Source organism: Ornithorhynchus anatinus, chromosome 21, assembly GCF_004115215.2.
Source record: "Ornithorhynchus anatinus isolate Pmale09 chromosome 21, mOrnAna1.pri.v4, whole genome shotgun sequence".
Lineage (NCBI taxonomy): Eukaryota > Metazoa > Chordata > Mammalia > Monotremata > Ornithorhynchidae > Ornithorhynchus > Ornithorhynchus anatinus.
In genome coordinates, this window is record NC_041748.1 from 5,446,432 (window position 1) to 5,459,173 (window position 12,742).

Consider the following 12,742-nt stretch of genomic DNA (forward strand, 5'->3'; position numbering starts at 1 on the left):
GGCCTGATAGGAGATTTGACTGAGATCTAACTGGGTTCCAAAGATAAAGTCGCCAATTAAAAATGGCTCAACACCTTCCAGGAACCGCTTCCCATGTCCCATAATTTTAGCTGTTTTCCTCGTGTACTTCTGTACCGGAAATCATTCTGAGGACGTGATGTTAGCAACCAGTAAAAACATTTCAGCAACTGTCAAGCAGTGGGGCAGCTTTCAAGACCATCAGGGAAGTTTCATTTTCAGGGGAGGAAGAACTAGAAACACACCCAAAAGAGCCATCTTAATTCTTCCTCCCAGGCTCCCATTTTACATTTTAGTTCTCCTGTTGAAAGAAGATGACCCGAAACGGCCAACCGAGGTGTCTCTCCGCGCCTTATAAAATAAGTCCCAGAGCCCCCAAAAGGCCACCTACCCGCAGTTCGCTTAATGAGGTGTCGGGATCGATCAGACTGCCCGTGTCTCCGCTTCCTCGCCTGGACGAGTTGCCACTCAGAGGCGTTGCTGCTGCCGAGACAGAATTGCGGGAGGCCGGCTAAAGAGAAGATGGCACAGAGCGGTCAAAAATCAGCATTCGCTTCTTGAACGAAATCTAATCCTTGAAGGCTGAGGGTGGGGAAGACCTGACACCGGGCCAAGAGAGAAGGGTGATGGGAAGCAGCTGCTCTGTTTCGACTGGGGCCGGACAAGAGGAATGGGCTTGACCTGGAGCTGGGAGGATTTCAGATAGACTTTGGGAACAGCCTCCTAAGTAGTAATGGTGAGCGTACTTAGTAAGCACTTAACGTGCGCATTAAGGGCTGGGAAAAGAAATCGGATATGGTCTCTATGCCAAGGGGATCACAATCTGAGAATAAGGGGGAAAGAAAGGCAGGGTGATGGCCCCCTACAAAAATTTCAAACTATTAAAACATTAAACAGCATAAAATACAATGCCATTGTTAAATTCAATGAGAGCAGTGGGGTTCTCCTGGGGGCTCAGCATCCAACCATCATGACCGACCCAACATGGGTCGAGAGGGCCTCCTGTTGCCTCTTCACCCTTTGAGGGTGTAAGCTCATGACAGCAGGTAATACACCTACCAAATCTGTTATATTGTACTCTCCCAAGCGCTCACAGTAAGCACCCAGCAAGTGCTCAATAAATACGATTGACTGATTGACCCTAGAACTCTTTACCAGGGGAATATACTTCAGGCCCGTGAACCTCTCAGTTTCTTCCACACTCACGTTCTAGGCGCCAGAGCAATCGCTCAATCAACTGAGCCCTTGCTGGGTGCGGAGGACTGTACTAAGCGCTTGGAAGAGTACACCAGAGTATAGTAGACCCGATCCTGGCCCTCAAGGAGCTTACATTTGAGCACTTCTGGTCTCGCTCCACACAACATCACTTGGAGATGGTATTAAAACGAAGAGAAGTTCTTGGTTCTCTCTCCTTCTTGGTCTTTAAAAGTGGATTAAGACTGTGAGCCCCATGTTCGGCGTCCTCTGTCCCATTTGGGACGGGGACTGTGTCCAACCTGATTAGCTTGTATCTACGCCAGCGCTTGGAGAGTACAATATAACAGCAGTGCTTGACACACGGTAAGCGCTTAAATAGCGTTATTATTATTATAAATCATCCCCATTTCTGCTGGCATTTAGTTTTTATATGTTCAGGGACCCTCACCTGGCAATTTCTGGCCGAATGCAAAACGAAAGCAGTCTCTCACTTCCTCTTTCCCCCTCCTCTACCCTCTAACTACCACCCAGGGTGATTCTGGTTCTCTGGTGGACAGAGCCAGGGATGAGAGGAGAAAGAAGGGCCGGATGATTCCAGCTGTGGCAGAAGCAGGAAGAGATGCAGAGGTCGGGGGAGGCGAGGGGACACAGATGATTGCATCTGTAGTAGGTTAAACACTCACCCTTGTGTAAGTTTCAGCATACTGCTTATCACACTTCTCATCCAACTGAAAAAGAAAACGATGAAATTAGAAAAAAATGTGTATTTGATCATGCGGTTGCTCAACTTCAATTTGGAGTCCTCCAGGCATAAGGAAACCAAGAACCGAAAATAAACACACCTGTAACCTCAATGATAAATACACTTTATAGGCAAATATCATGAACTCCGATGCTTTTCTTCATGTGGATATTTTTTTACCTAGCGGTCATGCTTACAAAATCTTCAAGAGAAATGTCTTTATCATTTTTGAGTGCCTGTTTTTTTCTACTGTGCTAGTTCAGCACTATAGGAGGAAAATCAGACTTTTATGTGGGAAAGGGTCTTCGATGTCAAAAGGAGAAACTCCTAAACAAACAAAAAATGTTAGAACTGAAGAAAATGAGAGCAGTCTGAAAGTGCTCTTTCTAGAGCACTATGAAATAGGGTGACAACTGGAAAAAACTTAAAATGTCAAAAACTCTGCACATATCAGCGTGGCTCAGTGGAAAGAGCATGGGCTTTGGAGTCAGAGGTCATGAGTTTGAATCCCAGCTCTGCCACTTGTCAGCTGTGTGACTGTGGGCAAGTCACTTAACTTCTCTGTGCCTCAGTTCCCTCATCTGTAAAATGGGGATTAAGACCGTGAGCCCCACGTGGGACAACCTCATTCCCCTGTGTCTACCCCAGCGCTTAGAACAGTGCTCGGCACATAGTAAGCGCTTAACAAATACCAACATTATTATTATTATTATTATATCGAATGGCTGACATATATTTTCCCCTTGAAGGAACCTATCACAACTTCTTTGTGTTCAACATTGCTGGTGAGTGGTCAGGGTTAAAAGATTTGAAATACAGAATGATCTCGTTCATTTATTCAATCGTATTAATAGAGCGCTGTGTGCAGAGCACTGTACTAAGCGCTTGGAAAGTACAAGTCAGCAACAAATAGACACAATCCTTACCCAACAATGGACGGTTGCCAAAGGAAGGCAACCTTTGGATCTAAAGTAGGAAGTGTTTGGACTATAGTGAACAAAGATTCGGTCAGCCAGGGCATGAAAATGGGCAGAAGCAAAGGAAACTTCACCAAGACAGATGCACAGCTGCCATAAAGACACACTCAAGGAGCCCAACCAAGAAAGAGAGAGCAACCGTTACACTCGACAGGCAAGGAACGCACGCAAAAACGTGGGGCACATACCCACACTTCTCTAACAAAACCTGGTTAAAAATATTTCACATTCAGACGCTTCAAAAATGAAGATTGGAGCCCACTAGTTGGAGTTTGGGAGGTTTTATGAGCTGTTATGTTTTATCAAAAAGAATGTTTTCATTATGCGTTTTTTCTAGAACACTATGAGAGGACTGGGGAAGATTCTTCCGACAGCACAGTCCTGTTTGGAAGCAGGTGTCAGAAGATGCAACTGTTTGCAGGTTTGCATGCATGTGATGTCAACACTCCAGAGCAAGTTTGCTTTAACGTGGGATTTTGCAAGAATGCAACCTCACATTCTTTATGCCCATAAATAAACGCCCCCCACCTTTCTAAAACCCAACAAACTGTCACCGATAGAGAGCAAAAGGCCAAACATCAAATCATTATTTGGAATGGCACCTAATCCTTCTTTTCTGAGTCTTTCTCATTTCGCCTTTAAGCCTCTTCTCTGTCCCAAGCTGTCTTTGGGTCAAAGAAAGCGACTATCCACCTTGTATTGAAGACTGGATGCTGGCCAACTGCCCAGACATAGATATAATCAGAAACTTACTCCCTAAAACTTCCTGCAAGCAAGTTTTGATTACCCCTGTAGACAGGGGATAAGGACAAACCGGTTACAAGGTAACCCAAAATCTTTTATTAGCCAGTGGTTACAACTTTCTCGCTATCACATCTTGAGCAGGGCTGCCAGTGAACTGTTATATTCAATGATATTCACTCCTCTTCCTCCTGCCCATCCTACAGGGAAAAAAATGAAGCATATAATGGTCAAAAAGAAAATTCAGTAGCGGATAAGGAGAGGAATAAAGGACCATCCACAAACTGGACAATCCGGGCCCAAGTAAGAAAGAATTGCCTGGGTACCCATTTAATCCTAACCTCGATCTCTTCTGGAAAACAGCAAAATAGACGGAAAACAAACTCCTAACACTCAGAATCCAGTCATACCAAAGGAAATTAATAAAGCAATCTGCTAATTTCAGCCCATTTACAAAAATTGTTAATGCCTCTGCCCTGATTTTGTGATATAAAATGAGTTAAATAACACCCCCCTCCACCCCCCCACCCCTGCAAAAAAAATAAGTCTCATGTTGCCATTATCCATTCAACTGCATGCAGTTAGACTTCATTTAGAAACCAATCGGGCCCAATATCAAACAAGTTAATATCACAAACTGTTTCCTTTCCGAAAAGGAAGATAGCAGCTAAGGATGCTCTTTTGAATAGAGAGAAGGAATCTTGAAGTGGGAGGCCTTTGGTTAAATACAATCCCTCGTTAAGAGTCCCTATGCTGTTGCTTAACACAAATGAACACCTGATCTAGCGAAGGCATTAACTGCTTGGGCAAGGGATCATTATAAATAGTAACGATCCCCTAATGGACCAGTCTCCGCTCAACTGTATATATCTTCATCACCCTATTTATTTTGTTATGAGATGTACATCACCTTGATTCTATTTATTTGCTATTGTTCTAATGAGATGCTCATCCCCTTGATTCTATTTATCGCTATTGTTCTTGTCTGTCCGTCTCCCCCGATTAGACCGTAAGCCCGTCAAAGGGCAGCGACTGTCTCTATCTGTTACCGATTTGTCCATTCCAAGCGCTTAGTAAAGTGCTCTGCACATAGTAAGTGCTCAATAAATACTATTGAACGAATGAATGAGGTCCCTGTGTTTAATTCCCACCTGTGTATTCTCTCCCAGCATTTCATCCAGTGCTCTACACACAGTGCTTAATATATACTACTTTTACTGCTTCTACTTACTACTAAAAATCTGTCAGGTTTGGTTCAAAATAACAAGTCTGGTGACCCAAAAGGAAAGACATCATCTTAACCTCGGAATCTGACTACGATCACGTCTACCCGATTTTTCCGACATTGTCAGATGCATGCTTTGTGGATTTGGATCTATGGAGGGTTTTTTTTTTTCCTCTGTGGAAAGACAGAATACATTTTCCAGGAAGGAAGTGTTTCTAAAATGTGTTAGCGTTAAATGTTCTCCAAAGCAAAAAGAAGTAGACATATTAGTCACTAGCCATAAACCAGGGTAAATCACCTGAAGATAAACTGTTCCATGCAATTCACTCACGCTATTCGAATCTGGGATGCTGACATTGTCCACGTCGGAGACCACACTCCCCCTGCGATTGGAACGACTAAAATAATCAGCGGCAGAAACCTTGGATTCAGGAAAATCACAGAATGTATAAGTTGGAGGAAGAGAAGTACTAAAACCGGCAGTGAAAAAAGGTAGTCTTTGAAGGTAAGAAAGACACCCCCTAAAGTTTCCCAAGTAGTTTCATTCCATAGGCCACCCTGACTCTTTCGACAATCGCCCGATTCTTCAAAGGTCGATAACCAGTTGACAGCCGAGTCTTCATGTGACACAATGATGAGCAACTCCCAATCCACACACTAGGATCGGTCTGCTTGGAGCCTGCGGGAAGAGCGGATCTATCTAGCCCCCCAGCTACTGAAGCTGTTGCTCCCAACCTCCTTACCCAGACATATTTAGCCCAGAGGTTTCCTCCTTAAACATCTTCTCCTCACAGCCTGGAGCAGAACTTGGCCCGTGATGGCCCGTGGATCCAGGGGCAAGGAAGACCGATTGGCACAGACAACTCAGCTAAGCTCGGGCTGAGTTTGGTTTTCCTCCGGCTCCTCGTTTTGAGTGAGGGGAAACTTGCGGGCAACTGCTTAGGGACTCACATGAGGGGGGCAGTGTAGAATATGTGGACTCCTTGTCTCCCTTAAGTTGGCTATAGTTTCCCATCTTTTTTTTTTATGATGTCTGTTAAGCGCTTACTATGTGCCAGGCACTGTACTAAGCATGGGGCTACGTAGAGTCAAGCCAATCAGGTTGGACACAGTCCCTGTCCCACATGGGGCTCATGGTCTTAATCCCCACTTTACAATGAGGCCCAGAGAAGGATGACTTGCCCCCGGTCACACAGCATACAAGTGGCGGAGCCGGAATTAGAGCCCAGGTCCTCTGACGCCCAGGCCCGTGCTCTTTCCACAAGGCCATGCTGCTTCTCGTCTGGCTATTTTCCCCCCACTTCACGCCTCTCCACTTCCCCCAGGACAAAGACTGCCATGCCTTTTGTGCATCTCAACAGGTCTGACAAGTTTAGTGTTTTTTTCACTTCAGCTGGAAATGTGCAAAGAGACAACCGAGCCCACATCTCTTCTAACTTTCTTCTGGATCGGTCCCCAGTTAGCCATACCAACCTCTAACTACGCCTGAATCTCTGGTAGAGTTTGGGCCCTGCTTCAGGGGCCTTTCCCCGTTGGACCTTTAATACTAATAACTGTGGCATTTTTTATGTGCTTACCCTGTGTCAACTGCTGAGGTTGATACAAGGTAATCAGGTCCCACATGGGCTCACAGTCCAGTAGGAGGGAGGACAGGTATTGAATCCCCATTTAACAGATAAGGTAACTGAGGCCCAGAGAAGTGATTTGCCCAACGTCACACAGCAGACAATTAGCGGAGCCGGGATTAGAATTCAAGTCCTCCAGACTCCCAAGTCCAAACTCTTTCCACTAGGCCGCGAGCTTCTCGTATGAACCGATATTGCATAGTTCCTACTCTTTCCTAGTTAAATCGTTCTTTTTGGAAATACATCTTCTTCCTCCACTTCTCCCAACCACCTCCTTAATTTTGCCAGTTCTTTTTTGTGCCCACAGATGTCCTGATCCACAGTGGTATTTACGGGGCTGGCTTCAGACAGCGGGTGAGGTGGGTGCCAGCGGAGGCGTGGGGCGGTCTGAAGTCAAAAATCGCCAGCCTGCTCACAGCAACGTTTTCCTGAACTGGGCTCTGGGAGGGAAACGCTATGTCTCTGGAATAAAAGGAAGCAGATCGGGGCCTCTCTGGAAAAACTCTCTAGGTTCAGCGGGTAGACTGCTGCAGGCATACACAGTTTAATATCATAACACGGTACAGAAAAGGAAGGAATAGTACTTTTTCTCCACTTCAGGACTGCCAAATGTCAGAAGCCAGTCCTAGGTCAGCCAGTAAGTATTTATGGAGTGCCTACTGTGTGCAGAGCACTATACTAAGCGCTTGGGAGAGTACGATACAACAATAAAACAGATACGTTCCCTGTCCGAAAAAATGAGCTTACAGTCTAGGTATTTCTTGAGTTCAATACCCAGCACTGAGTGCTTGGGAAATATATAGAAGTACAAAACAGTTTCCCTCCCTTCAAGAATATTTTTGGTTTTGTTTTTGTAAATAATCTTTTTCACTCACAGAATTTTTGCTACCATACTGGAACAAAGTCCCGCAGTTTTCCCATCAGCAAAAATTTAAACCTTCATGTTGAAACACCTTAACAACTGAAGTATATCAGAATTAACAGAAATGAGAGGGCATTTTTTCTACCTTGTTTTTAATTACAAAACATTAAGCCATCTAATTCTTGCTCAAATTTGCTTTTACACACTCCCCCCATGCTTTTTTCTTAAAATCCCTAATGCTCCTGAAGCAGTCTTCTTTTTATAGAAATTACAATGCGCCCATCATGCTATGACAGGCGGTTTCAAACAATAGTCTTGTTTCAGCAGAAGGACAATATAACTCATACGCAAAAGCTATACCATATTTTAAGATGTAAAGGGCCTCAGTAGCAACTACTTGGAGAAGCAGAATGGCCTAACGGATAGAACACCAGCCTGGAAGTCAGAGGACCTGGGTTCTGATCCTGGCTCTATCACTTGTCTGCTGTATGACCCTTCCCTGTGCCTCAGTTACTCATCTGTAAAATGGGGATTAAGACTTCAAGCCCCATGTGGGACAGGGACTGTGTCCAATCTAATTGGCTTGTGTCTTCCCCAGCAATTAATGCATCTCCTAGCACATAGCGAGTGCTTAACCGATGCCATTTAAAACAAAAAAAAAACCTCCAAAACTAAGACTTTCAAGCTTAATAGACCTGCTCTTTACAGTGATTTTACCTAAGGCAATTTTTAAATTGCAACCACACTGTCCAGGCTGCAAGAAATATTACACTATGGAGATTGAAAAATCTTGAATTTGCAAAAACCCATGATTCTTGCTAAATTGCTTTATTAATTAACATGCAAATCAAGGCTCACCACACTATCCCTTCGCCCTTGACTGGTACGGTCAGAAGACACGGTGCTCCTAGCGTCATCATCTGGAAACTATAAATATTCCAAACAGATAATTACTGACTGAATACCTTAGCTAGAACTCAGCATTGTAGGTAATGGTTAGTGAACGGCCCTACTGTTGTATTACAACACAGTCGGAATAAGCCACCCAGGAGTGCAACATCAAACTTAGAGGTGGGTCCGAGGTGAGTTAAAAATGGAGGTAGGTAGGAAAAAGCAAAATGAAAGAAGAATGGAATTCAGCAATTCCACCGCCCTTAAGAGGAGTGATGGAATCCAGGTGTTGTAGGCTTTTAACAACAAAAGTCAACAAAAAATGTTCCATTGTTCTACTTCAGGAGGCAATTTAGTAAAGTTCAAAAAAGCATTTCCTAGAAATCCTGAAAGAAATCTTGGAAGAAATCCCAAGTCCTGAAGCAAATTTAATTTACTTAGATATTGACCCAAATGCCTTTTTAATATTACACCTGGTGGCTTATAACTTTTCCCAATAAAACCAACCAATCTTTCCAGAGTTATTTTAAGTGCGCACAGCAAATACGGCAGAACCCGGTAGTATTCAGTGGAATCACAAACAGGCAAATATAGCAGGAGTCAGGAAAGTTATCACGGCCATTTTCTCAAAGGTGATATCCAAATGTGGGAAATATGTCAGTCTCCGATAGATGTGCAGAAAAATGGAGATTCCCAAATGCATCTAACAATATATTATATTCTTGTACTATATTCTTGGGAAATTTTTGAGATCTTACTTTGGATAAAGAGGAATTGGTCATTTCTCGATTTTTTTCTAAATTTCTTTGTCTCTCCCAACCACCACTGTTAACAATAATAATAATAATAATAATGGTACTTGTTAAGAGCTTACTATGTGCCAAGCACTGTTCTAAGTACTTGGGTAGATACAAGGTAAGCAGGTTAGACACAGTCCCTGTCCCACCTGGGGCTCACACTCTGATTCCCACTTTACAGATGAGGTAACTGAGGTGAAGTGACTTCCCCAAGGTCACACAGCAGACATGTGGCAGACCCCCATGAACCAAAGGCATGAAGGGAGAGGGGTGACGGTGACAGAAAATCTTCCTCAGTCACCACCCAGTTAACCCCACTACAAGCCAGATTTGGGGGGCACTGCCAAAGGGAGGGGGTAAAGGAAGGAAAAATGTATTTTGGATATCCAAAAAAAAAAGCCACAGTTTGAGCTGTTTCATTTTAAAGGTGGTTTTCCAATTAATATGCATTTTATGAACCATGTCGGAGAAAAACTGACATACAGTTATCAGCCAATTCATTCCAGGATTCCTTCCTCAATTACTGCAGGCGCTTCAGGTATATCACAGTTCGGCAAACACTGTGATATTTCAGAAAGAATACTGCTCTCTTCAATCTTGCTCTCTCTTTCATTTGCAGTAAGGCTATAAAATAGGGTCTGCATAGTTTATTTCCATGGAAACTGTTGTGATGAAACAAAGTTAACCACTATGACACATCGGTGCAGGAATTTGGCTAGGCTGCAAAGAAGTAGTTTTATACTTCAGGGCAACACTCAATACCATAACTTTTATACTAGGCAGTTGAATCAATGGGATGCTTGAATTTAAGCATTACTAATTATTATTTGGAATTTATAAGCCCTTAAAAATAATGGGATTTATATATGAGCACATGTTAAAAAAAACTTTCCTTCAAGTTCAGCGAGGTTCTCTTCTTCCTCCACGCCTTTTAACCTTCTCGTAATGTTTGAAACTTTACAATTACTTTGTAATTCTTACTCTTGGAATTTTATTTGTGGACCGCAAGCCGCTTTATGAATATTAATGATTCCCACCGTATCCTTGGATCGGTGGAGCAGAAGTGACTTCAATTCACATAGGAGTTCTCTGAGACTCAAAAGGCATTCATGCAACATAGCCACGCTTCCTAGCAATCAGTGGCGAGGCTGAAAAAAGACATCAGCAGGTATTCAGATATGGGTGGCCCCTGTGCTCTTAAGATCTTGCCTCCTGGCTCCATGTCTTTTCCGGTTACTGGGGGAAGGACCACGGATTACTCATCAACTTTTTTAAAAATTGTATTTGTTAAGCACTTAACTACGTGCCAGACACTGTATTAAAGCGCTGGGGTAAGATATAAGATAATCAAGTTGGACACAGTCCATATCCCACATAGGGCTCACAGTCTTAATCCCCATTTTACAGATGAGGGGACTGTGGCCCGGAGAAGCGAAGTGACTTGCCTAAGGTCACACAAAAGACAAGTGGCGGAGCAGGGATAAGAACCCAGGTCCTTCTGATTCCCTGGCCTGAGCTCTATCCCCTAGGCCACACTGCATCGGCTTGAGGTCTTTCCTGATAAACCTACAGTATTAATTCATCTAAAACTCCAGGGCAATTTGGCGTTTTCAAACTAAAATTAATAACGATGGTATTTGTTAAGCACTTAACTATGTGCCAAGTACTATACTAAGCACTGGGGTAGTTACCAGCAAATCAGGTTGGACGCAGTCCCTGTCCCCCACTGGGCTTACAGTCTCAATCTCCATTTTACAGATGAAGTTACTGAGGCCCAGAGAATTGAAGTGACTTGCCCAAGGCCACCCAGCCGACAAGTGGCAGGGCCGGAATTAGAACCCATGACCTTCTGACTCCCAGGCCCATACTCGATCCGCTAAACCAGGCTCCAGAGTTCCTCTTTTAGTTCTGAGGAGTTCCAAGTTTTTTGGGGGCTTGACTTTTAACCTCCTGGGATGCCAACTCTTTCCCCTAAACAGGAAAGAGAGATTCTCCCCGGGGCCTCTTTTTCCTTGCTTTAGAGGCAAACTTCCTTTCAACCTGGGACAAGCTGCTTCAGGTCTCGTTCCAGCCCAAGGAGCGGTGGGGTTCCACCCAAGGCATCATACCACGTAGGGGAAGTTACGATCACTGATCTGTATGTCTGAAGCACCTCCAAATTGGATGCAATCCAGGGATACACCAAAACCTGACTCACTCACTCTAGAAGCCTTCTGCCGAAAAAGAGCCTCCTTTCTCGACTGCGGTGTGTCATACCAGTCTACCTGAAGCAGCCGAGTCCCAGTTTTCAGCTGGGATGTGGCCGAATGCTATAAGCATGGCATAATCCTTATAGAGAAGCAGTGTGGCTTAGTGGAAAGAGCCCGGGCTTGGGAGTCAGAGGTCGTGAGTTCTCATCCCAGCTCTGTCACTTGTCAGCTGTGTGACTTTGGGCAAATCACTTAACTTCTCTGTGCCTCAGACACCTCATCTGTAAAATGGGGATTCAGACTGTGAGCCCTACGTGGGACAACCTGATATCCTTGTATCTATCCCACCGCTTAAAACAGTGCTCGGCACAAAGTAAGCACTTAACAAATACCACCATCATCATCATCATCATAATGGATAGAGCACGGGCCTGGTAGAAGTTCATGGGTTCTTATCCCGGCTCTGCCAGTGGTCTGCTGTGTGGCCTTGGGCAAGTCACTTCATTTCTCCGTGCCTCAGGTAGCTCATCTGTAAAGTGGGGGTTAGGACTGTAAGCCCCATGTGAGACAGAGACTGTGTCCAACCCGATTTGCTTGTATCCAACCCTGCGCTTCGTAAAGTGCCGGGCACATAGTAAGTAAGCACTTAATAAATACCACAATTATCATCATCATCGTAACAGGATCGTTCAGCCAAATCAAGTCACATGAAGGAAAATCCCAAGGGACCAAACTGCAGCTGACTTTCCGCTATTTAAGCGTAGGGACAGTGTGGGCAGATTTTTGTTTTTATGCTATTTGTTAAGTGTTTACTAAGTGCCAGGCACTGTACTAAGCAGTGGGGTAGATACAAGCTAATCAGGTTGGGCAAAGTCCTTGTCCCGTGTGGGGCTCACAGTCTTAATTCCCATTTGTCAGATGAGGGAACCGAGGCACACAGTAGTAAAGTGACTTGCCCGAGGTCCCACAACATGAGTGGTAGAGCTGGGAATAGAACCAGGTCCTTCTGACTCCCAGGTCCGTGCTCTATCCACTTGGCCACGCTGCTTCCCAGTTGGTAGGTGAAAGTTTCACTTAATTTAACTGGCAGTTTCAATCTCCCTGCTAAGGGGTGAGTGTGAGTACTCACATAAGCCGCACGGGCTCCATTATGGCTAATGATGGATGCAGCAGGCATTTGCCTTAATGAGGAGTTTTCCAACTGTTATAGATACTCATTATACCCCGGTTCCATCTGGATTTCCCTGGCGTTAGTCGTGCTAATGAATTGCAGAATGGCCTTAAGGCAGAGATGCCATCCAATAGCAGAAGGGCATGGATAAAAAGTATGTGAACATGGTTGGGTTAACTCAGTCAATCATACTTATTTTGAGTGCTTATTATGTGCAGAGCACTTGTAACCAGCGCCTGGGAGAGTACGATACAGCACTCTAATAGACACATTCCTTGCCCACCAGGGAATGTCTAGAGGGAGAAGC

The 12,742-nt window shown here is 44.3% G+C and overlaps 1 protein-coding gene across 13 annotated transcripts in view; it reads right to left on the reverse strand.

The window, feature by feature from the left end:
• Nucleotides 1–12,742, reverse strand: part of LRRFIP2 (LRR binding FLII interacting protein 2) — a 97,737-nt gene that overhangs the window by 33,395 nt on the left and 51,600 nt on the right. For 9 of the 13 annotated variants that reach the window (XM_029048992.1, XM_007669524.2, XM_029048991.1 and 6 more), the window contains 2 exons: nt 1,899–1,943; nt 410–529 (listed from right to left, as the gene is read on the reverse strand). In XM_029048992.1, coding sequence (XP_028904825.1) covers nt 410–529; nt 1,899–1,943 — 165 coding nt within the window. Of the gene's footprint in view, nt 1–409; nt 530–1,898; nt 1,944–5,231; nt 5,322–8,245; nt 8,315–12,742 lie in introns of all 13 variants that reach the window. The other 4 variants (XM_039915034.1, XM_039915035.1, XM_029048987.1 and 1 more) reach the window with 1 other exon arrangement.